Source organism: Daphnia magna, linkage group LG1 (assembly GCF_020631705.1).
Source record: "Daphnia magna isolate NIES linkage group LG1, ASM2063170v1.1, whole genome shotgun sequence".
Taxonomy (NCBI): Eukaryota; Metazoa; Arthropoda; class Branchiopoda; order Diplostraca; family Daphniidae; genus Daphnia; species Daphnia magna.
In genome coordinates this window covers 3655587-3681436 of record NC_059182.1, presented here as the reverse complement: position 1 = coordinate 3681436, position 25850 = coordinate 3655587, and the positions used below count along the sequence as shown (strand labels likewise).

At 34.0% G+C, this 25850-nt stretch overlaps 3 protein-coding genes and 1 long non-coding RNA gene across 10 annotated transcripts; 3 read left to right on the top strand and 1 right to left on the bottom strand.

Annotated features, from left to right (window-relative positions):
* Positions 1 to 42: 42 nt before the first annotated feature.
* Positions 43 to 648, top strand: LOC123470358. Its single transcript, XR_006644011.1, has 3 exons — positions 43 to 280; positions 342 to 445; positions 616 to 648. It is a non-coding gene; the product is annotated as an uncharacterized LOC123470358 (long non-coding RNA).
* Positions 649 to 1531: 883 nt separating this feature from the next.
* Positions 1532 to 2310, bottom strand: LOC116930033. Its single transcript, XM_032937379.2, has 3 exons — positions 2211 to 2310; positions 2043 to 2135; positions 1532 to 1938 (listed from the first exon to the last, which is right to left on the bottom strand). The coding sequence occupies exons 1-3, from the start codon at positions 2214 to 2216 to the stop codon at positions 1618 to 1620; spliced, it is 420 nt and encodes a 139-aa protein (XP_032793270.1). The 5' UTR covers positions 2217 to 2310; the 3' UTR covers positions 1532 to 1617.
* Positions 1837 to 4797, top strand: LOC116930031 (homeobox protein Mix.2). Its single transcript, XM_045170558.1, has 7 exons — positions 1837 to 1978; positions 2065 to 2128; positions 2510 to 2629; positions 2708 to 3734; positions 3908 to 4083; positions 4153 to 4285; positions 4352 to 4797. Exons 4-7 carry the CDS (start codon positions 3617 to 3619, stop codon positions 4741 to 4743), a joined length of 819 nt encoding a protein of 272 aa, XP_045026493.1. The 5' UTR covers positions 1837 to 1978; positions 2065 to 2128; positions 2510 to 2629; positions 2708 to 3616; the 3' UTR covers positions 4744 to 4797.
* A 312-nt stretch (positions 4798 to 5109) lies between these two features.
* LOC116930034 lies at positions 5110 to 9854 on the top strand. Of its 7 annotated transcripts, none has more exons than XR_006644712.1 (11): positions 5184 to 5337; positions 5521 to 5700; positions 5881 to 6003; positions 6772 to 6828; positions 6904 to 6958; positions 7028 to 7153; positions 7255 to 7387; positions 7460 to 7552; positions 8056 to 8163; positions 8242 to 8353; positions 8723 to 9854. XR_006644712.1 is itself a non-coding variant. In XM_045171691.1 (9 exons), the coding sequence occupies exons 2-7, from the start codon at positions 5687 to 5689 to the stop codon at positions 7294 to 7296; spliced, it is 417 nt and encodes a 138-aa protein (XP_045027626.1). In that variant the 5' UTR covers positions 5183 to 5337; positions 5521 to 5686; the 3' UTR covers positions 7297 to 7387; positions 7460 to 7552; positions 7811 to 7887. The 7 variants fall into 7 exon arrangements, 1 of the variants encoding a protein (XP_045027626.1); XR_006644711.1 differs by lacking the exon at positions 8723 to 9854 and having other exon boundaries at positions 5185 to 5240; positions 5301 to 5337; positions 8242 to 8564; XR_006644714.1 differs by lacking the exon at positions 8723 to 9854 and adding an exon at positions 5376 to 5440 and having other exon boundaries at positions 5194 to 5240; positions 5532 to 5700; positions 8242 to 8564.
* The last annotated feature ends 15996 nt before the right edge of the window (positions 9855 to 25850 follow it).

Here is a 25850-nt window from a genome sequence, read left to right as displayed (position 1 = left end):
AAAAGCAGTCTTGAAGTTTCAATAATTATTGGTAAGTGCGCCATTTTGCCACCAGGTGGTTTGGTATTCCTACTGTTTCTGTTATTGTGTTGTCTGCTGCAAAGCAACGCGTGGAAAACTCAAAATGTCGGTTTCGCTGGAATCTGTATAGGTAGTTATTCCCCTAATAGGAAGATAAATTTAAAATGATTGCTACCAGTCCACTCGCAGAATGTTTGGTGTAACTACTCAAATAATTCCTTACAGACTTACATTTAATCTAGCAGAATAAATGCAGCAGGTATCATTGGGAACTCAAGTTCTTTTAGACATAAAAAACCATAATTTTCTAAATTATATAGTAGGTTAACTGATACGTCCAGTTATAAACCAATGTCTAAGCGGATTAAATGATGTTACGTTGAAATTGTCAGGCGTTTATCATTATTTGCTAGAATCCATAAAGGTATGCTCGATCATACATTTGCTGAATTTTTTGTTGTCGCAACCAGGTGTTGTAAGACTTTCTTTGTGCAGACCTTAACTTTTGATTACTCTACGAGATTGTAGTTTTAAATTTTCCTCTCTAACAATTTTATCTCATTTATTTTATTATACTATGTATTTATGTCATAGGTAGTGCTTAACTGGACATTGATGGCAGGCATTCAATTTTTAAAAAGTTTTATTCTTTTCTCAAATTCTTGTTTGAACTTTTAATTACAGCAGTCATTTGCAAATAAGATGCACTGCTAAATACTTTTCAGGAATAGGCTAGTTTGTAGACAGGTTTTATATGATGTCAAACAACAATGAAATGAATTCCTGTCTTATCTCCTAATATTGTTTCAGTCTAGTATTCCGTTAAATTTTCGTAAATACTAGGTTTCATTTTTCAAGTTCTATTGCAAAAGCGGCGAAATCAACCCGATATTCTTTTTATTAATTTTTTATTTTTATTTATTTTGATGAGGTCATCCTATACTCCTTTTTTAAAAAATACCAGATGTCGCATTTGCCTGGCGTTTGAATACTTCCGAGAAGATTAGCCACGACGGATTAAGATACTGTTTTGTCACAGACCCTTCCGCATGCAGCCAGAGCAGAGTCTAAGCCAAGTAATCCTCTAATCCGCCGACGCAATTCAAAAGAGAAGGATAATCGTCTTTCTAGAGAGGCCACGGCAGAAGCCTTTGTTGTCGCATCTCACTTTTACGACCCCCGAGGAAGGTCAGACTGTTGTCGACGCGTACCTGAGCCAGTCGATGAGTCAGCGAGTGTCTTAATGACGTGTTCCGGTTTTTGGAGTAGGAGGAAATTGATCATCAGTTGCATTCAATAAATTTTCAGGTTAGTTACTTAGGAAATTCAATTTTGTAAGTATTTTAACTTTGGTCAGTCAATCACAATTGAAGCGCATGGACGATCAGCGCTGCTCGCTAGTAGTCGTCGGCAGACAAGGGAGTCGACGAGCACTTTGCCAAAATTCAGTTTGCAACTCATTTGTATTTGCTTTCATGGGTACTGCTTCACTGGACATTGATAACAGGTATTCAATTTTAAAAAAATTTTATTCTTTTGTTTTAATCTTTTTTTAACTTTAAATTATAGCAGTCATTTGCAAGTAAGATGCATGTGTTAATACTTTGCAGGATAGGCCGGAGAAGGATAGGCTGGTTTGTAGGCAGGTTGATATTTTGGGTAAGAAGAATAAGCTTGGTATCGATAGGCAGCGGGCTTGTATTCATGGTATTTGGCTTCTCTATCGTATTTTACGTCAGCAACGTAACCCGTATAATCGTTTGCCTTGTAGGTGACAGTCTGAGTGCGGCCGTCCGGGAGCAACGTGCGGTAAGAACCAGAAACGTAGCCTTTGTCATCACTGGACTCGTGATGGGCGTAATCGTTATGGAAGTAGTCATCTTTGACAGCCCAGGCGAAATTGTATGGCATCGGTCCCTTAAGTCCACAAAATGTCAAAGTTAAAAGGGCGCATAGTGTAAGTAGCTTACTTACCTAAATGTTCGAATTTTATGACAAACTAAAGAAAAGATTTAACTTACATAATCGTAATATTTGCCATAGGTCGGGTAACCTGGTTTCGGATAGTCACCGGCATTCGTAGCAATAACGGCAACAGCGAGAATGAGTAAGATCTTTAAATAATTAATACGAATGTTGTTAGCGTTTATTTAAAGGAATTAACGTTTAATCCATTGGGGCATGTTTACCTTCATGTTGAATCACGTGTTTGGGTTGTTGTACAACTGATGACATTAACGAGATTGGATGTCCTTTTATACGAAAGGCATGTCTCCCAAAGTATTATTTTTTCTAGTAAGCCATGAACATTGTGGTGTACGTATTATTCGCGTGATAAGACAGAGAGAGCCATAAATTTTGAAATCGTAAAACTGGGCGGGGTCCTTTCCTTCCAGTAGTTTATACCTCTGTGATACATTTTCAAAGCACGGATGATTTGATGTCATTTTCATCCTTTTTTCTACCTCGTTAATCTTTTTCCCTTTAGATCACGAATTTTCTTCGACACTTTCCATTTGTTGGTCTACTGCGTGTTCCTTGCTGTGGCCTGTATCACGTTTCGGGAAAGGAAAATTTCTTAATCTCATTGCCTATCACGGCGGTGGAGGTATCAGAGCGGAATAATTGACATATCTAAATTTACCGTGATAGTAGTTAATTTTATTTTTTCTTTCAATTGTTGCAGCCTTCTAATGGCGGACGTGCAAACTTTCGTTCGCAGGCCATTTATAGTTGAACGTTTATCTTCTCCATGCCTTTCATTCTGTCCACTATGGAGAGAGATGTGAAAACGGAAGAAATTTAGGACAAGGTCATCAAGCGATCCAAGGTGGTAGAACAAATTTCAACGTTGTTCGAAGCTGCAGGTATTGGCCGTTAGTTGCTGTTCCAGTTTGTTTCTTGACGCTGCCAGGAATATATCTTGCCTTTGGGATAACGAATTTTTGGGTAAGGCTGCATCCAAAAATGTGAATTCACCCCAAACGTTTGGGTATCGCTGAAATCCGGTAATCTTAACGAACGAACAACCCATCATAACATTCGGTGGAAAATTTTGGTTTTTAGTGGAGTTGATATTTTCTTTCCAGTCATTAATTCGGCTCTGAGAAGAAGCTGCCCAAATCATCAAAGGGAAATTTGTTTGCGAGCCGTGCTTAATTCATTTACACTCAAAACAGCTGCGTTCTGCCTAGTTCCAGCTACCTAGATTGGTCGTAGTGTTTGAATGCTTCCGGCCAGATCATCTTACAGCGATTGAGAAAAGGATGATCTCATCAAAGAGCCTTTGCGCTCTTCCTCAAGAACTCTGCTGCCATGTAACAACCCTGAATTTGCCTTTTCATTTCACAGAAACCACATGTCGAAAAAAAAAAACCCAGGCGTTTGAGTACTTCCGAATGGATTATCCACCAGCGGATTACCCAGCAGCATGTGGATGATCTCCTCAAAGACAACTCCGCTCTGCCACAGAGCGAGAACAGAACCCAGTTGGCTAATCCTTTAATCTGCCGGCACGGTCTGAAAAGGGATAATCCTTTCTCCAATGGACATGACTGACGGAAGTCTTTGAAAGAATTTCCGTTCTTTTCAACCAATGAGGAAGAAGCTACACCAAAATGTTTTATCCCCTATAAAAGGACTCGATTTTGCGATCGAATTCACCATTCCACTTTTGCTCTCTGCCAACTACACAGCTCGCTACTTCCGTTCAGGTACGTTTTCCGTGAATCTGTGGGTTTTCAGTTCTAATTGACATCTAGTTTTAAGTGCTTAAAAGTACTCTTAACTATGGCTAATTATGGTAATTTTACTTTGCTTATTTTAGTTTTTTAATTTTACCGAAATTTCTTTTCTTAATGGTGTTTTCTTTCTCGTTTTGTTCTAGATTTTTTCCCAGTTGCTTCCACTTCCAAATCGTCGAGATCAACTCGTCAACGCCATTTTTACGACGAAGCTCAGCTAGCTGTACTCGACGCCGAGTTCGCAAGGGATTCGTTTCCCAACCGAGAAGGCCGTCGTCGTATTGCTTTGCTGATTGGTGTTTCAGAAAAATCTATTATGGTAAGCAATTATTGTGTGTTTTGCATGTTTCATTCCCATAAACCAATCTGATTTTGTTTATCGTTGCAGTGGTGGTTTCAAAATCGTCGACGACGTATTCGCCAAAGAGGATTTGGACCAGGTGTCACATCCCAATCTTACGAAACAAGCCGTCAACAGCGTCGACCATCTCCATACAGCCAATTTCATCAAGTTCAACAAGGTTTTTATTTTTCTAAATCAGTAATGTTTTTTTGTTTGTTAAACGTTTGGTTTTTTTATTTTTTAGATGTCTTGTCGCACTGCCTGCCAACGTCTGGTGGATATCCATTTACTCAAACCTTGGAAGAACATCCGACCAACTACTGGGCAAACGAGTCTTCACCAACCTCCCGGCAGTTTCAGCCGAACAGCGAGTCAACCAGTTGCACAAGTTATTATCAGGAGGTGAACCCTCAAGCCGAAGCCGTTAGCTATTCTTCTGGATACCAACCGAGCCATCAACAAGAGCAAAATTATTGTTTTTGGAACAACTGGGAATATGCTCCTCCTTTCTGTCCATCTTCTGCAAACACTATGCAGAACACAGCCAATGTGTGCCAAGAAAATCCTTACAATTATTCTAACATGTCATATTATTCGTATTATCCTTCTGAATATTGTAATCAAGTGTACATGTAAGTGTAAATGACATCCTTGATTCAGGTTTCGAAATAAATCTTCCTTAGATTTTTATTTTATGCTTTAAAATGCTTTCTTCCTTTGTTGTTGTCTGTGGAATTGCCACATCTCATGGATAAGAGTAAAGTAAGATATAATTATATTAGAAGTCTATTATTCTGGATAAATCTAGAACTTTATGAGAGTATAGAAGCTAATTTTTTAAAAATAAATTCTTTTGTTATAAAACAACGTGTTGTATTAATCAAAATCAGAGTCTGACTGCTGAGTGCTGACTGTAAAAATTGTTAAAAGAAAAATGATTTTACTTTTCGCCTACAACTCAATTCTTTCTTTTGGCAACGTACGTTATTCGGCCTGAGGCTCTTCGCTCTTAGCTTTGCACGTGTCTCTCTTCTCATCCCTCCACCGTAGTCTATTTAAGGTTTGGTGCAACGCAGTCTGCAGCATCCATTGACTCTGTAGTCGGACAGCTTTCACCACCAGCGTTTGTAGTCGTAAGTTATCTGTTGATGTTGAATCCTAAGTTTCTTTGTAATACTTATTAGTTTTCGAAGCATGCTGCATCACCTTGAAAATTAGACTCTGATAATGGTATTTATTGCTGTTTTATTTCTTTTGGTTTTATGTAGTGATGAGCAATTCTTTCCGATACGTACTGTTGCGTGGTGAAGTCAATCAAATACTAGACATGCATGTCTCTGAAATGAATCGATTGAATAGTGCAAAATAATTTGTTGCTCGAGATTTAATTTGGATATTTTGATTTGTTTTCAGATGTGATTCAGAAAACTGAAGCTGAAGGTTGTACTTTCAAGTTCCTGTTATGAGTGGATGTAAAGCTAACCTCTCTTGAATATCAAATGACTAAGCTGTAATGTGAAATTTGCTATGGGGGTTGAGTCGTGAAAGGACTCTGGAATGGTGAGGCTATGGATGCTGGATGTCCCATTTGAGGTGTGTATGTGTGGTGCAATAGTCGAGTTAGTTCAAATTGTGTGATGACATAAATTTTCTGTGTCCAGGCCTATGATATTCATTTTGATTAAGAACTTTTGGTGATTACTGATCAGCTGATTTTTTCATACAATGTTGATCATTTTTATTCCTCTATTTACATATTCTTTTTTTTTGTAGCAATGGACAGTGCTCTCAGGTACATTTCCGTCCTGTTGGTTCATCATTGGTTGTGTCTGTTAGATGGCTTCCACAGGAGTTCATGTCTGGTGGTGTTTATTTAACAGCTGCATTCTTTCTCAGGTAATGCTTTTTCCTCAACTCAGATATTACTGGCCTTGATGTGTTTGTTTTTTTTTTTTTTTTTTTTTTTTTTTTTTTTTTTTTTTTTTTTTTTTTTTTTTTTTTTTTTTTTTTTTTTTTTTTTCTTCCTTTTTATTTTAAAAAAAAAAGTTGTGGTTTTGTTTTTTTTTTTTTTTTTTTGTGGGGGTTTTTTTTTTTTTTTTTTTTTTTTTTTTTTTTTTTTTTTTTTTTTTGTTTTTTTTTTTTTTTTTGGGGTTTTTTTTTTTGTTGTTGGGTTTTACATTATGATGTTGGGATATTCATTATGATGTTAAGCTAACCCCTATGATGAATTTTCGCGTTGCTTTGTTGGCGTCCGACAATCCCGCATTTGGGGGTTACATTCGAGGCACTTGTTGCTTGTTTTAGGTACTCCCGGGAAGGTCTGAGACAAAGCTTTGCTCTTGTTGTGGAGCAATACGTTCTAGCCGGGCGGCCTTTTCATGAAGGTGCAGGGGAATAGAAAGAATATCGACTGGGATGTCACTAGGCCCATGATATCCGGGACAACGGATTAGGCGTAGACGTTGACGTACGATTGGAATTGCTTCTGTGGCTTGCTTTTCGAGTATAATGTGCGGGTTGCTTTTGTTTGACTGCAAAACTCAATTCAGACTAATCTGTCGAGGGCCAAGTAAATTGCTTCGCGTCTGAGGGGTTTCGGTGTTTGAATGTGAACATTTTGCTATGGCATTTGCTTTCTATTAACATTGTTTTCCGTTTCATTAGGGTTCACTTGGCTGTGTTAAGTCTATGGTCGTTGCCCAATGAGTTGGTCTTCGCCAGGTATTGCTGTTGGTTTGTTATAAATTCTGAGGTGAGGTGCATAATTTCCCGTGTCTTTTGCTTTACCATTCCTAGGTTGTTGTATTACGCCTTGTGTGGTGGTAATGTTCGATGGTGCTGGCCATGTAAGGTGAGTTCTTTTTTATTTCTTGTTTAGTTTAAGTACAGGTTGGATAATTGTTCCATACTTCCGTTGTAGGTTGTACATTTTCTCAAGGTGTGGGTTGGTTTTGATTTGTACCTCCGTGGCGGTGTTGTCATGCTGCAAATGCTTGATGTGTTACGTAAGGTGTTTGAAGTGTTGGATGGCATCAGTTTTCGTTTGGTAAGTTCGGTTTTCTCGCGTTGGAGTCGGGTGTGTGGTGTTTCGATCGTACGGCTACTGTAGTACACAATTTAACTTTTCCGTTCTTCATTTTGCCTAAGGTTACTTTACCCCTCAGGAGTGTTCTTGGGCTGGGGAATTGATGGTTGTTAGCCGGTTGGATTGGGGCAGTTGTAGTTTACCATTGCCCGTGAGGTAATTATAGCTGCATTTTAATGGGAACTATAACTTGAGGTACTCTACTGTTAATATTTTTATGTTTATTTTCCAAGATTCTTAAGCTTATTTTTGTTGCTGATTTAACAGGCGTGGAGATGAGGGACCACCTGTGGATTTATTGTTCCGGAGGTTTTGGTGACTTCATTCGGTCTTAAAACCAGTTGACATGGAAAGTAAAATGTAAGTATCAATGGTAATATCAAGAGTGGGAATTATTTTCTTTAGAGTATATCTGTAGTTTAGCGGATTAGAGGCACCATATTACATGGAATTTGTTTATTCTTATTCTAACTTCCAAATGTGACATGATAAATATGCTGCCTTACTAGTAAAAAAATTTTCAATAAATTTTGCCGGCATTTGCGTGTAGTTGCTGAAATTTTAAAGTAAGTTTGTTTGAAGGGTGGATGATGAAGTGTAGTAATTGTTTCTTTTCAGGGATTAAGTGTTTCGATTGGATTTAGCAACAGCAAATGAAACAGTAGTATGTTTTGCTATCCTGAATATAGTTACGTGAGATCATGCCTCATTACATAACAGGCATTGGTGCTAGTGATTCTTGGTTGTTTCGTTCTTAAAGGACGTTGGGTTTTTTATATGGTAAATATGTTCAAACCGAATTTTTCCTGCTGCAATTCAATACGTTATTGATTTTTCCTGGTGTTTTTTTTTTTTTAAACTAGGTAACTGGTATTCCGAGGTGGTTACTTCGAAGGTTTATACCTGAAGTCTGTCGATCCGTTGGTTAACCCTTTGGCTGGGTTCTATGAGTTACTTTATCATCTATGTCGGTAATTTTATTTATTTAGTCTCTTCGACTAGTTTTACTATTCTGTAGACTTACTCGCAAGCTTTGTCAACCTGTTCAGTTTCTGCCGGTGTGACCGTTGATGATTCTGTCTTAATCGCCACGCTGCCTGTTGCCTTAGTTGGTAATTTCGTCAGTGCGACTCCAGTTCTGCTTGTTTATCTCATCACCAGGTTTGTTTTTCTGTTATCCTTTTCTCCAGTGTACCTGTCGAGTAACTCTGAACACGTTAACCTAAAGTACGTCAGGGTCTATTTTTTATGTACATTTTCAAAAGTTCGTGAGCTAATTTATGTATTAAGATAATTACTCAGAATTTTGTTTAGTTGACGGAATTTTAATGAATAATTTAAAATGATTTTGTTTGGAATATAAAAGATGAAGAAGTTTTCTAATTGTTACATTTCAGGGTATTTTTTTCCCTGTTCTCTTAAGTATTTTGTATTGAGGAGTTTACTACCTCTGTATGGTTGATATGAAACCGAATTTTTATGTGTTCTACTTGAATACTCTGTTAATTCATTTTGATATTTTTTTACTAGGTAAGATTTTTTTCTGGGGTGGTTGCTTTTGAAGTTTCATACCTGGTGTCTATCAACCAGGTTTTTTTCTATCTAACTGGATATGATAAGGTAATTTATTGGCTATATTTCCTATTATGATATTTCCTCAACTCGTTAAGATAAATAAAGTAATGATAGTATAGTCAATGTGGCTAGCATCGGTCGTTTTCTAAACTAGTTGACAAGGAAAGAAATGTTTCTATCAATAACGATGTACAGAAGGAGTGAAAGGAATAATTTATGGCGATAAGAAATAAATTAACATATTGGGACATTTATACTGTATTAATATAATATACTAATAAAAAATTAAAACTTTTTCATCTCGATTAAAATGAAGATAAATATGATGATTTAAAAGCCGATTTATTTAAGTATCGTTGGCTATTGCTTTTCTCTGTATGATATTTACCACCCTATTTTCTTCATGCTCGTTAAGTACTTTATTAACTTTACTTTGCTTTTTTTATTTTTTTACTTTGTGTTTTACTAAATACCTGATAAATATCGGGTCGTTGGCTATGCCTTTGAACTGGTTAATTAATGTAATATAACAGCAAAGACGGTGGATATGTTTCATATAAAACCACAGCTCGATATATAAATTTATCTGCTTACAAACTCAACTAACAGTCTCTTCCCGTGAAACCATCGATGGTTTTGTCTCCGAAGGTACTTGTCTTTTGCCTGATTTGTCCTTTTTGTCAGTGCCGTTCCAGTTCTGTTCGATAGTCCTATTTCTTGATATATCTGTTAATCTGTTCGCTAGTGTACTGTAGCATAACCCTTTACATACTTCTTTTTCTTGGACTAATAACTTCTATATGGTAATGCATTGGTGTATATATCAATGGGTAATTGCACTAGCTTTGCACATAGCATTGCTACATTCCGGCCATTTTCCATTACTAACCCAGTTTTAAATTTTCACCCAACCCATACAATTACCTTGCTTATCAAACTGTTGATAAAAATATTTCACATTAATTATAAATAAACTATAGATTAAGCCTGCTACTAATTACTTTACTTGTCTATCCATCAACGAGTTTCTTATTTGTGCATGTTAGTCATCACACCGTTTCACAAATAAACCACCATGATTCGTTCATCTATGATTGTCCCGTAACTTTATGTGTAACTTCTATTTGTACATTGATGAGTTCGCATTGGATACTGTTTAACCTTACCCAATTATTAACAACTCATGAAGAAATAAATAAAGCGTGGGCGAAGATAGGTAATGAAGAAAAGTTACCATATCGTTTAGATCTTTTTGTAACAACTAGTTTTGCAATTGGTGATTGAACTAATTACCTAGAAATATTACAACATGTATCAATTTAAAATATTTTTATTTATAAATTAAATAAAATGTTCACAAAACGTTGAAAAATAAAAAATAATTTTACTAAGTAAAATTTAAATTATTATTAATTAAATCATTATTAAAATTAAAATAAATTCAACAAAATGCCAATGAAAATTTTACATTCATGTGTACAGGATGTTTTCAATTGATATATTATTTCAAATGACTGAACAATAAAACATCTACATAAAAATCCAAAACTTCGTAGGTTTAATCCCTGCAAAATTCATTTAAAATATGAATTTATATTTTAATTAATCACACGGCGGAACCTATTACAACTCCGGTTATACAGGTTTCCTGATTTCATTGTCACACACATAGTCAGGGAGATGGTATCATTCAACATCTTATGCTAAGTCCAGAAGTTGATTCCAATAAATACAAGGACTGGTAATAAGTTTATTACATCACTCATAGCTCAATGGTAGAGAATCGGAAAAGTGAGTCGGATTTCTGGGGTTCGATTCCCAGCCAAGTGTAAATGAATGAACAAATTAAATGTTATCGGTTAAGTCTCAGTAATTAGTGGGGGATCTTAATGCTCCATTATTCGAACTTTACTTGATTTAAGTCAATGTGAACAGTGTGCAAACTCAAGTTTCCTTGTGCCACAAAACAATATATTACAAGTGTAAATGTGTTGCCTTTAAGGAAGAAGGAAAAGTAGAGCTTAAATGTATGTTATTCTTGGCTCAATGGTTGAGCATTGGCGTGGAAAATCAAAAGTCTCGAATTCGATTCCTTTTTAAGTTACACTAGGATGGATAATATCCCTTCCCACTTTTTCATTTTTGGCCAAATTGCAAATTTGGCTTAAACTACATGATTTAGAATCAGAATTGAATGAAAATCACGGAAATCAGGTTTATTTTTCTATTGGACTTATAGTTTTTCATTTACATGTTAAAAACCATAAATGAAGTTGGTGCGCTAACAGAACTATTTTAGCTATTTTTTAAACGGCTAGTCTAAAGAGAAAACCAATGACTAAATCGAAATCAGCGTTTAATTTCGATTATGCCGTCTGATTTTTGGAGAATTTCAAGAGATGTCATTTTTGGCCGATTTTGACAAAAGTGGAAAGGCTATACCCTTCCCACTTTTTCATTTTTGGCCAAATTTCAAATTTGGCTTAAAATACCTGATTTAGATTCAGAATTGAATGAAAATCACGGAAATCAGGTTTATTTTTCTATTGGACTTATAGTTTTTCACTTACATGTTAAAAACCATAAATGAAGTTGGTGCGCTAACAGAACTGTTTTCGTTAATTTTTTAAACGGCTAGTCTAAAGAGAAAACCAATGACTAAATCGAAATCAGCGTTCAATTTCGATTATGACGTCTGATTTTTGGAGTATTTCAAGAGATGTCGTTTTTGGCCCATTTTGACAAAAGTGGGAAGGCTATACCCTTCCCACTTTTTCATTTTTGGCCAAATTTCAAATTTGGCTTAAAATACATGATTTAGATTCAGAATTGAATGAGAATCACGGAAATCAGGTTTATTTTTCTATTGGTCTTATAGTTTTTCATTAACATGTTAAAAACCATGAATGAAGTTGGTGCGCTAACAGAACTATTTTAGCTATTTTTTAAACGGCTAGTCTAAAGAGAAAACCAATGACTAAATCGAAATCAGCGTTCAATTTTGATTATGCCGTCTGATTTTTGGAGAATTTCAAGAGATGTCATTTTTGGCCGATTTTGACAAAAGTGGAAAGGCTATACCCTTCCCACTTTTTCATTTTTGGCCAAATTTCAAATTTGGCTTAAAATACATGATTTAGATTCAGAATTGAATGAAAATCACGGAAATCAGGTTTATTTTTCTATTGGACTTATAGTTTTTCACTTACATGTTAAATACCATAAATGAAGTTGGTGCGCTAACAGAACTGTTTTCGTTAATTTTTTAAACGGCTAGTCTAAAGAGAAAACCAATGACTAAATCGAAATCAGCGTTCAATTTCGATTATGCCGTCTGATTTTTGGAGAATTTCAAGAGATGTCGTTTTTGGCCCATTTTGACAAAAGTGGGAAGGCTATACCCTTCCCACTTTTTCATTTTTGGCCAAATTTCAAATTTGGCTTAAAATACATGATTTAGATTCAGAATTGAATGAGAATCACGAAAATCAGGTTTATTTTTCTATTGGTCTTATAGTTTTTCATTTACATGTTAAAAACCATAAATGAAGTTGGTGCGCTAACAGAACTGTTTTCGTTAATTTTTTAAACGGCTAGTCTAAAGAGAAAACCAATGACTAAATCGAAATCAGCGTTCAATTTCGATTATGACGTCTGATTTTTGGAGTATTTCAAGAGATGTCGTTTTTGGCCCATTTTGACAAAAGTGGGAAGGCTATACCCTTCCCACTTTTTCATTTTTGGCCAAATTTCAAATTTGGCTTAAAATACATGATTTAGATTCAGAATTGAATGAGAATCACGGAAATCAGGTTTATTTTTCTATTGGTCTTATAGTTTTTCATTTACATGTTAAAAACCATAAATGAAGTTGGTGCGCTAACAGAACTGTTTTCGTTAATTTTTTAAACGGCTAGTCTAAAGAGAAAACCAATGACTAAATCGAAATCAGCGTTCAATTTCGATTATGCCGTCTGATTTTTGGAGAATTTCAAGAGATGTCATTTTTGGCCGATTTTGACAAAAGTGGAAAGGCTATACCCTTCCCACTTTTTCATTTTTGGCCAAATTTCAAATTTGGCTTAAAATACATGATTTAGATTCAGAATTGAATGAAAATCACGGAAATCAGGTTTATTTTTCTATTGGACTTATAGTTTTTCATTTACATGTTAAAAACCATAAATGAAGTTGGTGCGCTAACAGAACTATTTTAGCTAATTTTTAAACGGCTAGTCTAAAGAGAAAACCAATGACTAAATCGAAATCAGCGTCTAATTTCGATTATGCCGTCTGATTTTTGGAGAATTTCAAGAGATGTCGTTTTTGGCCCATTTTGACAAAAGTGGGAAGGCTATACCCTTCCCACTTTTTCATTTTTGGCCAAATTTCAAATTTGGCTTAAAATACATGATTTAGATTCAGAATTGAATGAGAATCACGGAAATCAGGTTTATTTTTCTATTGGACTTATAGTTTTTCACTTACATGTTAAAAACCATAAATGAAGTTGGTGCGCTAACAGAACTGTTTTCGTTAATTTTTTAAACGGCTAGTCTAAAGAGAAAACCAATGACTAAATCGAAATCAGCGTTCAATTTCGATTATGACGTCTGATTTTTGGAGTATTTCAAGAGATGTCGTTTTTGGCCCATTTTGACAAAAGTGGGAAGGCTATACCCTTCCCACTTTTTCATTTTTGGCCAAATTTCAAATTTGGCTTAAAATAAATGATTTAGATTCAGAATTGAATGATAATCACGGAAATCAGGTTTTTTTTTCTATTGGTCTTATAGTTTTTCATTTACATGTTAAAAACCATAAATGAAGTTGGTGCGCTAACAGAACTGTTTTCGTTAATTTTTTAAACGGCTAGTCTAAAGAGAAAACCAATGACTAAATCGAAATCAGCGTTCAATTTCGATTATGACGTCTGATTTTTGGAGTATTTCAAGAGATGTCATTTTTGGCCGATTTTGACAAAAGTGGAAAGGCTATACCCTTCCCACTTTTTCATTTTTGGCCAAATTTCAAATTTGGCTTAAAATACATGATTTAGATTCAGAATTGAATGAGAATCACGGAAATCAGGTTTATTTTTCTATTGGTCTTATAGTTTTTCATTTACATGTTAAAAACCATAAATGAAGTTGGTGCGCTAACAGAACTATTTTAGCTATTTTTTAAACGGCTAGTCTAAAGAGAAAACCAATGACTAAATCGAAATCAGCGTTCAATTTCGATTATGACGTCTGATTTTTGGAGTATTTCAAGAGATGTCGTTTTTGGCCCATTTTGACAAAAGTGGGAAGGCTATACCCTTCCCACTTTTTCATTTTTGGCCAAATTTCAAATTGGCTGGCTTAAAATACATGATTTAGATTCAGAATTGAATGAGAATCACGGAAATCAGGTTTATTTTTCTATTGGTCTTATAGTTTTTCATTTACATGTTAAAAACCATAAATGAAGTTGGTGCGCTAACAGAACTATTTTAGCTATTTTTTAAACGGCTAGTCTAAAGAGAAAACCAATGACTAAATCGAAATCAGCGTTCAATTTCGATTATGACGTCTGATTTTTGGAGTATTTCAAGAGATGTCGTTTTTGGCCCATTTTGACAAAAGTGGGAAGGCTATACCCTTCCCACTTTTTCATTTTTGGCCAAATTTCAAATTTGGCTTAAAATAAATTATTTAGATTCAAAATTGAATGAGAATCACGGAAATCAGGTTTTTTTTTCTATTGGTCTTATAGTTTTTCATTTACATGTTAAAAACCATAAATGAAGTTGGTGCGCTAACAGAACTGTTTTCGTTAATTTTTTAAACGGCTAGTCTAAAGAGAAAACCAATGACTAAATCGAAATCAGCGTTCAATTTCGATTATGACGTCTGATTTTTGGAGTATTTCAAGAGATGTCGTTTTTGGCCCATTTTGACAAAAGTGGGAAGGCTATACCCTTCCCACTTTTTCATTTTTGGCCAAATTTCAAATTTGGCTTAAAATACATGATTTAGATTCAGAATTGAATGAGAATCACGGAAATCAGGTTTGTTTTTCTATTGGTCTTATAGTTTTTCATTTACATGTTAAAAACCATAAATGAAGTTGGTGCGCTAACAGAACTATTTTAGCTATTTTTTAAACGGCTAGTCTAAAGAGAAAACCAATGACTAAATCGAAATCAGCGTTCAATTTCGATTATGACGTCTGATTTTGGAGTATTTCAAGAGATGTCGTTTTTGGCCCATTTTGACAAAAGTGGGAAGGCTATACCCTTCCCACTTTTTCATTTTTGGCCAAATTTCAAATTTGGCTTAAAATACATGATTTAGATTCAGAATTGAATGAGAATCACGGAAATCAGGTTTATTTTTCTATTGGTCTTATAGTTTTTCATTTACATGTTAAAAACCATAAATGAAGTTGGTGCGCTAACAGAACTGTTTTCGTTAATTTTTTAAACGGCTAGTCTAAAGAGAAAACCAATGACTAAATCGAAATCAGCGTTCAATTTCGATTATGACGTCTGATTTTTGGAGTATTTCAAGAGATGTCATTTTTGGCCGATTTTGACAAAAGTGGAAAGGCTATACCCTTCCCACTTTTTCATTTTTGGCCAAATTTCAAATTTGGCTTAAAATACATGATTTAGATTCAGAATTGAATGAGAATCACGGAAATCAGGTTTATTTTTCTATTGGTCTTATAGTTTTTCATTTACATGTTAAAAACCATAAATGAAGTTGGTGCGCTAACAGAACTATTTTAGCTATTTTTTAAACGGCTAGTCTAAAGAGAAAACCAATCACTAAATCGAAATCAGCGTTCAATTTCGATTATGCCGTCTGATTTTTGGAGAATTTCAAGAGATGTCATTTTTGGCCGATTTTGACAAAAGTGGAAAGGCTATACCCTTCCCACTTTTTCATTTTTGGCCAAATTTCAAATTTGGCTTAAAATACATGATTTAGATTTAGAATTGAATGAAAATCACGGAAATCAGGTTTATTTTTCTATTGGACTTATAGTTTTTCACTTACATGTTAAAAACCATAAATGAAGTTGGTGCGCTAACAGAACTGTTTTCGTTAATTTTTTAAACGGCTAGTCTAAAGAGAAAACCAATGACTAAATCGAAATCAGCGTTCAATTTCGATTATGACGTCTGATTTTGGAGTATTTCAAGAGATGTCGTTTTTGGCCCATTTTGACAAAAGTGGGAAGGCTATACCCTTCCCACTTTTTCATTTTTGGCCAAATTTCAAATTTTTTGGCTTAAAATACATGATTTAGATTCAGAATTGAATGAGAATCACGGAAATCAGGTTTATTTTTCTATTGGTCTTATAGTTTTTCATTTACATGTTAAAAACCATAAATGAAGTTGGTGCGCTAACAGAACTGTTTTCGTTAATTTTTTAAACGGCTAGTCTAAAGAGAAAACCAATGACTAAATCGAAATCAGCGTTCAATTTCGATTATGACGTCTGATTTTTGGAGTATTTCAAGAGATGTCGTTTTTGGCCCATTTTGACAAAAGTGGAAAGGCTATACCCTTCCCACTTTTTCATTTTTGGCCAAATTTCAAATTTGGCTTAAAATACATGATTTAGATTCAGAATTGAATGAAAATCACGGAAATCAGGTTTATTTTTCTATTGGACTTATAGTTTTTCACTTACATGTTAAAAACCATAAATGAAGTTGGTGCGCTAACAGAACTGTTTTCGTTAATTTTTTAAACGGCTAGTCTAAAGAGAAAACCAATGACTAAATCGAAATCAGCGTTCAATTTCGATTATGACATCTGATTTTTGGAGTATTTCAAGAGATGTCGTTTTTGGCCCATTTTGACAAAAGTGGGAAGGCTATACCCTTCCCACTTTTTCATTTTTGGCCAAATTTCAAATTTGGCTTAAAACACATGATTTAGATTCAGAATTGAATGAGAATCACGGAAATCAGGTTTATTTTTCTATTGGTCTTATAGTTTTTCATTTACATGTTAAAAACCATAAATGAAGTTGGTGCGCTAACAGAACTGTTTTCGTTAATTTTTTAAACGGCTAGTCTAAAGAGAAAACCAATGACTAAATCGAAATCAGCGTTCAATTTCGATTATGCCGTCTGATTTTTGGAGAATTTCAAGAGATGTCATTTTTGGCCGATTTTGACAAAAGTGGAAAGGCTATACCCTTCCCACTTTTTCATTTTTGGCCAAATTTCAAATTTGGCTTAAAATACATGATTTAGATTCAGAATTGAATGAAAATCACGGAAATCAGGTTTATTTTTCTATTGGACTTATAGTTTTTCACTTACATGTTAAAAACCATAAATGAAGTTGGTGCGCTAACAGAACTGTTTTCGTTAATTTTTTAAACGGCTAGTCTAAAGAGAAAACCAATGACTAAATCGAAATCAGCGTTCAATTTCGATTATGACGTCTGTTTTTTGGAGTATTTCAAGAGATGTCATTTTTGGCCGATTTTGACAAAAGTGGAAAGGCTATACCCTTCCCACTTTTTCATTTTTGGCCAAATTTCAAATTTGGCTTAAAATACATGATTTAGATTCAAAATTGAATGAGAATCACGGAAATCAGGTTTATTTTTCTATTGGTCTTATAGTTTTTCATTTACATGTTAAAAACCATAAATGAAGTTGGTGCGCTAACAGAACTATTTTAGCTATTTTTTAAACGGTTAGTCTAAAGAGAAAACCAATGACTAAATCGAAATCAGCGTTCAATTTCGATTATGACGTCTGATTTTTGGAGTATTTCAAGAGATGTCGTTTTTGGCCCATTTTGACAAAAGTGGGAAGGCTATACCCTTCCCACTTTTTCATTTTTGGCCAAATTTCAAATTTGGCTTAAAATAAATTATTTAGATTCAGAATTGAATGAGAATAACGGAAATCAGGTTTTTTTCTATTGGTCTTATAGTTTTTCATTTACATGTTAAAAACCATAAATGAAGTTGGTGCGCTAACAGAACTGTTTTCGTTAATTTTTTAAACGGCTAGTCTAAAGAGAAAATTAATGACTAAATCGAAATCAGCGTTCAATTTCGATTATGACGTCTGATTTTTGGAGTATTTCAAGAGATGTCGTTTTTGGCCCATTTTGACAAAAGTGGAAAGGCTATACCCTTCCCACTTTTTCATTTTTTTTGGCCAAATATCAAATTTGGCTTAAAATACATGATTTAGATTCAGAATTGAATGAAAATCACGGAAATCAGGTTTATTTTTCTATTGGTCTTATAGTTTTTCATTTACATGTTAAAAACCATAAATGAAGTTGGTGCGCTAACAGAACTATTTTAGCTTTTTTTTAAACGGCTAGTCTAAAGAGAAAACCAATGACTAAATCGAAATCAGCGTTCAATTTTGATTATGCCGTCTGATTTTTGGAGAATTTCAAGAGATGTCATTTTTGGCCGATTTTGACAAAAGTGGAAAGGCTATACCCTTCCCACTTTTTCATTTTTGGCCAAATTTCAAATTTGGCTTAAAATACATGATTTAGATTCAGAATTGAATGAAAATCACGGAAATCAGGTTTATTTTTCTATTGGACTTATAGTTTTTCACTTACATGTTAAATACCATAAATGAAGTTGGTGCGCTAACAGAACTGTTTTCGTTAATTTTTTAAACGGCTAGTCTAAAGAGAAAACCAATGACTAAATCGAAATCAGCGTTCAATTTCGATTATGACGTCTGATTTTGGAGTATTTCAAGAGATGTCGTTTTTGGCCCATTTTGACAAAAGTGGGAAGGCTATACCCTTCCCACTTTTTCATTTTTGGCCAAATTTCAAATTTGGCTTAAAATACATGATTTAGATTCAGAATTGAATGAGAATCACGGAAATCAGGTTTGTTTTTCTATTGGTCTTATAGTTTTTCATTTACATGTTAAAAACCATAAATGAAGTTGGTGCGCTAACAGAACTATTTTAGCTATTTTTTAAACGGCTAGTCTAAAGAGAAAACCAATGACTAAATCGAAATCAGCGTTCAATTTCGATTATGACGTCTGATTTTTGGAGTATTTCAAGAGATGTCGTTTTTGGCCCATTTTGACAAAAGTGGGAAGGCTATACCCTTCCCACTTTTTCATTTTTGGCCAAATTTCAAATTTGGCTTAAAATACATGATTTAGATTCAGAATTGAATGAGAATCACGGAAATCAGGTTTATTTTTCTATTGGTCTTATAGTTTTTCATTTACATGTTAAAAACCATAAATGAAGTTGGTGCGCTAACAGAACTGTTTTCGTTAATTTTTTAAACGGCTAGTCTAAAGAGAAAACCAATGACTAAATCGAAATCAGCGTTCAATTTCGATTATGACGTCTGATTTTTGGAGTATTTCAAGAGATGTCATTTTTGGCCGATTTTGACAAAAGTGGAAAGGCTATACCCTTCCCACTTTTTCATTTTTGGCCAAATTTCAAATTTGGCTTAAAATACATGATTTAGATTCAGAATTGAATGAGAATCACGGAAATCAGGTTTATTTTTCTATTGGTCTTATAGTTTTTCATTTACATGTTAAAAACCATAAATGAAGTTGGTGCGCTAACAGAACTATTTTAGCTATTTTTTAAACGGCTAGTCTAAAGAGAAAACCAATCACTAAATCGAAATCAGCGTTCAATTTCGATTATGCCGTCTGATTTTTGGAGAATTTCAAGAGATGTCATTTTTGGCCGATTTTGACAAAAGTGGAAAGGCTATACCCTTCCCACTTTTTTCATTTTTGGCCAAATTTCAAAATATGGCTTAAAATACATGATTTAGATTTAGAATTGAATGAAAATCACGGAAATCAGGTTTATTTTTCTATTGGACTTATAGTTTTTCACTTACATGTTAAAAACCATAAATGAAGTTGGTGCGCTAACAGAACTGTTTTCGTTAATTTTTTAAACGGCTAGTCTAAAGAGAAAACCAATGACTAAATCGAAATCAGCGTTCAATTTCGATTATGACGTCTGATTTTTGGAGTATTTCAAGAGATGTCGTTTTTGGCCCATTTTGACAAAAGTGGGAAGGCTATACCCTTCCCACTTTTTCATTTTTGGCCAAATTTCAAATTTGGCTTAAAATACATGATTTAGATTCAGAATTGAATGAGAATCACGGAAATCAGGTTTATTTTTCTATTGGTCTTATAGTTTTTCATTTACATGTTAAAAACCATAAATGAAGTTGGTGCGCTAACAGAACTGTTTTCGTTAATTTTTTAAACGGCTAGTCTAAAGAGAAAACCAATGACTAAATCGAAATCAGCGTTCAATTTCGATTATGACGTCTGATTTTTGGAGTATTTCAAGAGATGTCGTTTTTGGCCCATTTTGACAAAAGTGGAAAGGCTATACCCTTCCCACTTTTTCATTTTTGGCCAAATTTCAAATTTGGCTTAAAATACATGATTTAGATTCAGAATTGAATGAAAATCACGGAAATCAGGTTTATTTTTCTATTGGACTTATAGTTTTTCACTTACATGTTAAAAACCATAAATGAAGTTGGTGCGCTAACAGAACTGTTTTCGTTAATTTTTTAAACGGCTAGTCTAAAGAGAAAACCAATGACTAAATCGAAATCAGCGTTCAATTTCGATTATGACATCTGATTTTTGGAGTATTTCAAGAGATGTCGTTTTTGGCCCATTTTGACAAAAGTGGGAAGGCTATACCCTTCCCACTTTTTCATTTTTGGCCAAATTTCAAATTTGGCTTAAAACACATGATTTAGATTCAGAATTGAATGAGAATCACGGAAATCAGGTTTATTTTTCTATTGGTCTTATAGTTTTTCATTTACATGTTAAAAACCATAAATGAAGTTGGTGCGCTAACAGAACTGTTTTCGTTAATTTTTTAAACGGCTAGTCTAAAGAGAAAACCAATGACTAAATCGAAATCAGCGTTCAATTTCGATTATGCCGTCTGATTTTTGGAGAATTTCAAGAGATGTCATTTTTGGCCGATTTTGACAAAAGTGGAAAGGCTATACCCTTCCCACTTTTTCATTTTTGGCCAAATTTCAAATTTGCTTAAAATACATGATTTAGATTCAGAATTGAATGGAAATCACGGAAATCAGGTTTATTTTTCTATTGGACTTATAGTTTTTCACTTACATGTTAAAAACCATAAATGAAGTTGGTGCGCTAACAGAACTGTTTTCGTTAATTTTTTAAACGGCTAGTCTAAAGAGAAAACCAATGACTAAATCGAAATCAGCGTTCAATTTCGATTATGACGTCTGATTTTTGGAGTATTTCAAGAGATGTCGTTTTTGGCCCATTTTGACAAAAGTGGGAAGGCTATACCCTTCCCACTTTTTCATTTTTGGCCAAATTTCAAATTTGGCTTAAAATACATGATTTAGATTCAGAATTGAATGAGAATCACGGAAATCAGGTTTATTTTTCTATTGGTCTTATAGTTTTTCATTTACATGTTAAAAACCATAAATGAAGTTGGTGCGCTAACAGAACTGTTTTCGTTAATTTTTTAAACGGCTAGTCTAAAGAGAAAACCAATGACTAAATCGAAATCAGCGTTCAATTTCGATTATGACGTCTGATTTTTGGAGTATTTCAAGAGATGTCATTTTTGGACGATTTTGACAAAAGTGGAAAGGCTATACCCTTCCCACTTTTTCATTTTTGGCCAAATTTCAAATTTGCTTAAAATACATGATTTAGATTCAAAATTGAATGAGAATCACGGAAATCAGGTTTATTTTTCTATTGGTCTTATAGTTTTTCATTTACATGTTAAAAACCATAAATGAAGTTGGTGCGCTAACAGAACTATTTTAGCTATTTTTTAAACGGTTAGTCTAAAGAGAAAACCAATGACTAAATCGAAATCAGCGTTCAATTTCGATTATGACGTCTGATTTTTGGAGTATTTCAAGAGATGTCGTTTTTGGCCCATTTTGACAAAAGTGGGAAGGCTATACCCTTCCCACTTTTTCATTTTTGGCCAAATTTCAAATTTGGCTTAAAATAAATTATTTAGATTCAGAATTGAATGAGAATAACGGAAATCAGGTTTTTTTCCTCATTGGTCTTATAGTTTTTCATTTACATGTTAAAAACCATAAATGAAGTTGGTGCGCTAACAGAACTGTTTTCGTTAATTTTTTAAACGGCTAGTCTAAAGAGAAAACCAATGACTAAATCGAAATCAGCGTTCAATTTCGATTATGACATCTGATTTTTGGAGTATTTCAAGAGATGTCGTTTTTGGCCCATTTTGACAAAAGGGGGAAGGCTATACCCTTCCCACTTTTTCATTTTTGGCCAAATTTCAAATTTGGCTTAAAACACATGATTTAGATTCAGAATTGAATGAGAATCACGGAAATCAGGTTTATTTTTCTATTGGTCTTATAGTTTTTCATTTACATGTTAAAAACCATAAATGAAGTTGGTGCGCTAACAGAACTGTTTTCGTTAATTTTTTAAACGGCTAGTCTAAAGAGAAAACCAATGACTAAATCGAAATCAGCGTTCAATTTCGATTATGCCGTCTGATTTTTGGAGAATTTCAAGAGATGTCATTTTTGGCCGATTTTGACAAAAGTGGAAAGGCTATACCCTTCCCACTTTTTCATTTTTGGCCAAATTTCAAATTTGGCTTAAAATACATGATTTAGATTCAGAATTGAATGGAAATCACGGAAATCAGGTTTATTTTTCTATTGGACTTATAGTTTTTCACTTACATGTTAAAAACCATAAATGAAGTTGGTGCGCTAACAGAACTGTTTTCGTTAATTTTTTAAACGGCTAGTCTAAAGAGAAAACCAATGACTAAATCGAAATCAGCGTTCAATTTCGATTATGACGTCTGATTTTTGGAGTATTTCAAGAGATGTCGTTTTTGGCCCATTTTGACAAAAGTGGGAAGGCTATACCCTTCCCACTTTTTCATTTTTGGCCAAATTTCAAATTTGGCTTAAAATACATGATTTAGATTCAGAATTGAATGATAATCACGGAAATCAGGTTTTTTTTTTCTATTGGTCTTATAGTTTTTCATTTACATGTTAAAAACCATAAATGAAGTTGGTGCGCTAACAGAACTGTTTTCGTTAATTTTTTAAACGGCTAGTCTAAAGAGAAAACCAATGACTAAATCGAAATCAGCGTTCAATTTCGATTATGACGTCTGATTTTTGGAGTATTTCAAGAGATGTCATTTTTGGACGATTTTGACAAAAGTGGAAAGGCTATACCCTTCCCACTTTTTCATTTTTGGCCAAATTTCAAATTTGGCTTAAAATACATGATTTAGATTCAAAATTGAATGAGAATCACGGAAATCAGGTTTATTTTTCTATTGGTCTTATAGTTTTTCATTTACATGTTAAAAACCATAAATGAAGTTGGTGCGCTAACAGAACTATTTTAGCTATTTTTTAAACGGTTAGTCTAAAGAGAAAACCAATGACTAAATCGAAATCAGCGTTCAATTTCGATTATGACGTCTGATTTTTGGAGTATTTCAAGAGATGTCGTTTTTGGCCCATTTTGACAAAAGTGGGAAGGCTATACCCTTCCCACTTTTTCATTTTTGGCCAAATTTCAAATTTGGCTTAAAATAAATTATTTAGATTCAGAATTGAATGAGAATAACGGAAATCAGGTTTTTTTTCTATTGGTCTTATAGTTTTTCATTTACATGTTAAAAACCATAAATGAAGTTGGTGCGCTAACAGAACTGTTTTCGTTAATTTTTTAAACGGCTAGTCTAAAGAGAAAATTAATGACTAAATCGAAATCAGCGTTCAATTTCGATTATGACGTCTGATTTTTGGAGTATTTCAAGAGATGTCGTTTTTGGCCCATTTTGACAAAAGTGGAAAGGCTATACCCTTCCCACTTTTTCATTTTTGGCCAAATATCAAATTTGGCTTAAAATACATGATTTAGATTCAGAATTGAATGAAAATCACGGAAATCAGGTTTATTTTTCTATTGGTCTTATAGTTTTTCATTTACATGTTAAAAACCATAAATGAAGTTGGTGCGCTAACAGAACTATTTTAGCTTTTTTTTAAACGGCTAGTCTAAAGAGAAAACCAATGACTAAATCGAAATCAGCGTTCAATTTCGATTATGACGTCTGATTTTTGGAGTATTTCAAGAGATGTCGTTTTTGGCCCATTTTGACAAAAGTGGGAAGGCTATACCCTTCCCACTTTTTCATTTTTGGCCAAATTTCAAATTTGGCTTAAAATACATGATTTAGATTCAGAATTGAATGAGAATCACGGAAATCAGGTTTATTTTTCTATTGGTCTTATAGTTTTTCATTTACATGTTAAAAACCATAAATGAAGTTGGTGCGCTAACAGAACTGTTTTCGTTAATTTTTTTAACGGCTAGTCTAAAGAGAAAACCAATGACTAAATCGAAATCAGCGTTCAATTTCGATTATGCCGTCTGATTTTTGGAGTATTTCAAGAGATGTCATTTTTGGCCGATTTTGACAAAAGTGGAAAGGCTATACCCTTCCCACTTTTTCATTTTTGGCCAAATTTCAAATTTGGCTTAAAATACATAATTTAGATTCAGAATTGAATGAGAATCACGGAAATCAGGTTTTTTCCTATTGGCCTTCCCACTTTTTCAATTTTTGCCAAATTTCAAATTTTGCTTAAAATACATGATTTCGATTCAGAATGGAATGAAAATCACGGAAATCAGGTTTATTTTTCTATCGGGTTTTTAGTTTTTTATTTAAACGTTAAAAATCATAAATTAAGTTGGTGCGCCAACCGCACTGTTTTCGTTAATTTTTAAAACGGCTAGTTTAACGGGAAAACCAATGACTAAATCGAAATCAGCGTTCAATTTCGATTATGCCGTCTGATTTTTGGAGAATTTCATGAGATGTCGTTTTTGGCCGATTTTGACAAAAGTGGGAAGGCGGGATGAAGGCGTTGATGATCAGTGCATGCTTCATAGGACATGTATACGGAGTCTGTTTTGCCGGAAGAGCAAACGGTTTCCGAGATATTATGGCAAATTGGCGACCAGGCTTTACCCTATCGGGAACTTCCTAAACGGAGTGAGGGCCCCTAGTTACAAACTCTGAATATCTAGTTTCATTGAGAAAGGAATACTTTCTATTTAAGTTTTTGAATTAACATCAATGGAAGGCTGCACGAAGATCTCCATTTTAGTCAAAAATAAGTTACAATTGATTCACAAAGTAATAAAATTATGTAATAAACAATGATATGTACAGGGCAGAGTCCACAGCAGTACACACCCGATACAACTCCATTTGTTGAGAGTATTGATTTCTATTTACAGGTAGGAATTAGATAAGCCCATAAAGCATTCATAACTTCAAACTGGACACTCATTCTGGAACATATATACCAAAAATAGCTTGTGAACTAAAGCAGAATGACATTAATAATATGTTTTATAGGTAAAAGTAGTATATGCTTAATAATGATCCTGAAAACTGGCTGTTGATTGGAAATGCAAAAACAATCAACTTTTACCACATATCATGCATAGTTCTGCTTATAACAGTGACTTTATCCAGAATGATACAACATTAGACCTGGTTTTCCAAAAGTATGTTAACATTACCTTATTATAAGCCCAACTGCAACAGCTGGCATTTCGTGTAAGCAACGAAGCAATGCAAAAATTGCACATGGTTAATAGGGGTGAAGGTAAAAACAACCATAATACTGTAATATGAGGGAAACTCAAATACATGTTTTCAACGCAACAACAAAGAAAACAATGAGAATCACATGACAACAAAGCGCAAAATAGTTCAATTTCGGACACTAGAGGCCGATGAACCTTCAACGCCATCTAGCGGTAATTCGACCAGGTTTTAAAATAAGCCCGACTTTTTCGATTTTTATTTTATTTTGTCAAAAACTAGATATTCCCACAATAATGTGTAGTGTGGGTTTGTAATTTAACGACGATGCAGAAAATCCAGTTTGTTTTGACATGGGAGTTCTAGTTTATAAGTTGTTCAAATTCAATGTGGTTGCAAAAAATCACT

What these genes read in the sequence shown, in the direction of transcription:
- LOC116930033 (XM_032937379.2), bottom strand. An exon ending in ATGGCAAATATTACGATTAT is followed by an intron (nt 1,939 to 2,042) that starts GTAAGTTAAATC and finishes TGTGGACTTAAG; the next exon opens with GGACCGATGCCATACAATTT.
- LOC116930031 (XM_045170558.1), top strand. Translation starts at nt 3,617, where the DNA reads ATGAGGAAGAAGCTACACCAAAATGTTTTATCCCCTATAAAAGGACTC. An exon ending in TTTCAGAAAAATCTATTATG is followed by an intron (nt 4,084 to 4,152) that starts GTAAGCAATTAT and finishes TTATCGTTGCAG; the next exon opens with TGGTGGTTTCAAAATCGTCG. An exon ending in ATTTCATCAAGTTCAACAAG is followed by an intron (nt 4,286 to 4,351) that starts GTTTTTATTTTT and finishes TTTATTTTTTAG; the next exon opens with ATGTCTTGTCGCACTGCCTG.
- LOC116930034 (XM_045171691.1), top strand. An exon ending in AATGAGTTGGTCTTCGCCAG is followed by an intron (nt 6,829 to 6,903) that starts GTATTGCTGTTG and finishes TACCATTCCTAG; the next exon opens with GTTGTTGTATTACGCCTTGT. An exon ending in ATGGCATCAGTTTTCGTTTG is followed by an intron (nt 7,154 to 7,254) that starts GTAAGTTCGGTT and finishes ATTTTGCCTAAG; the next exon opens with GTTACTTTACCCCTCAGGAG.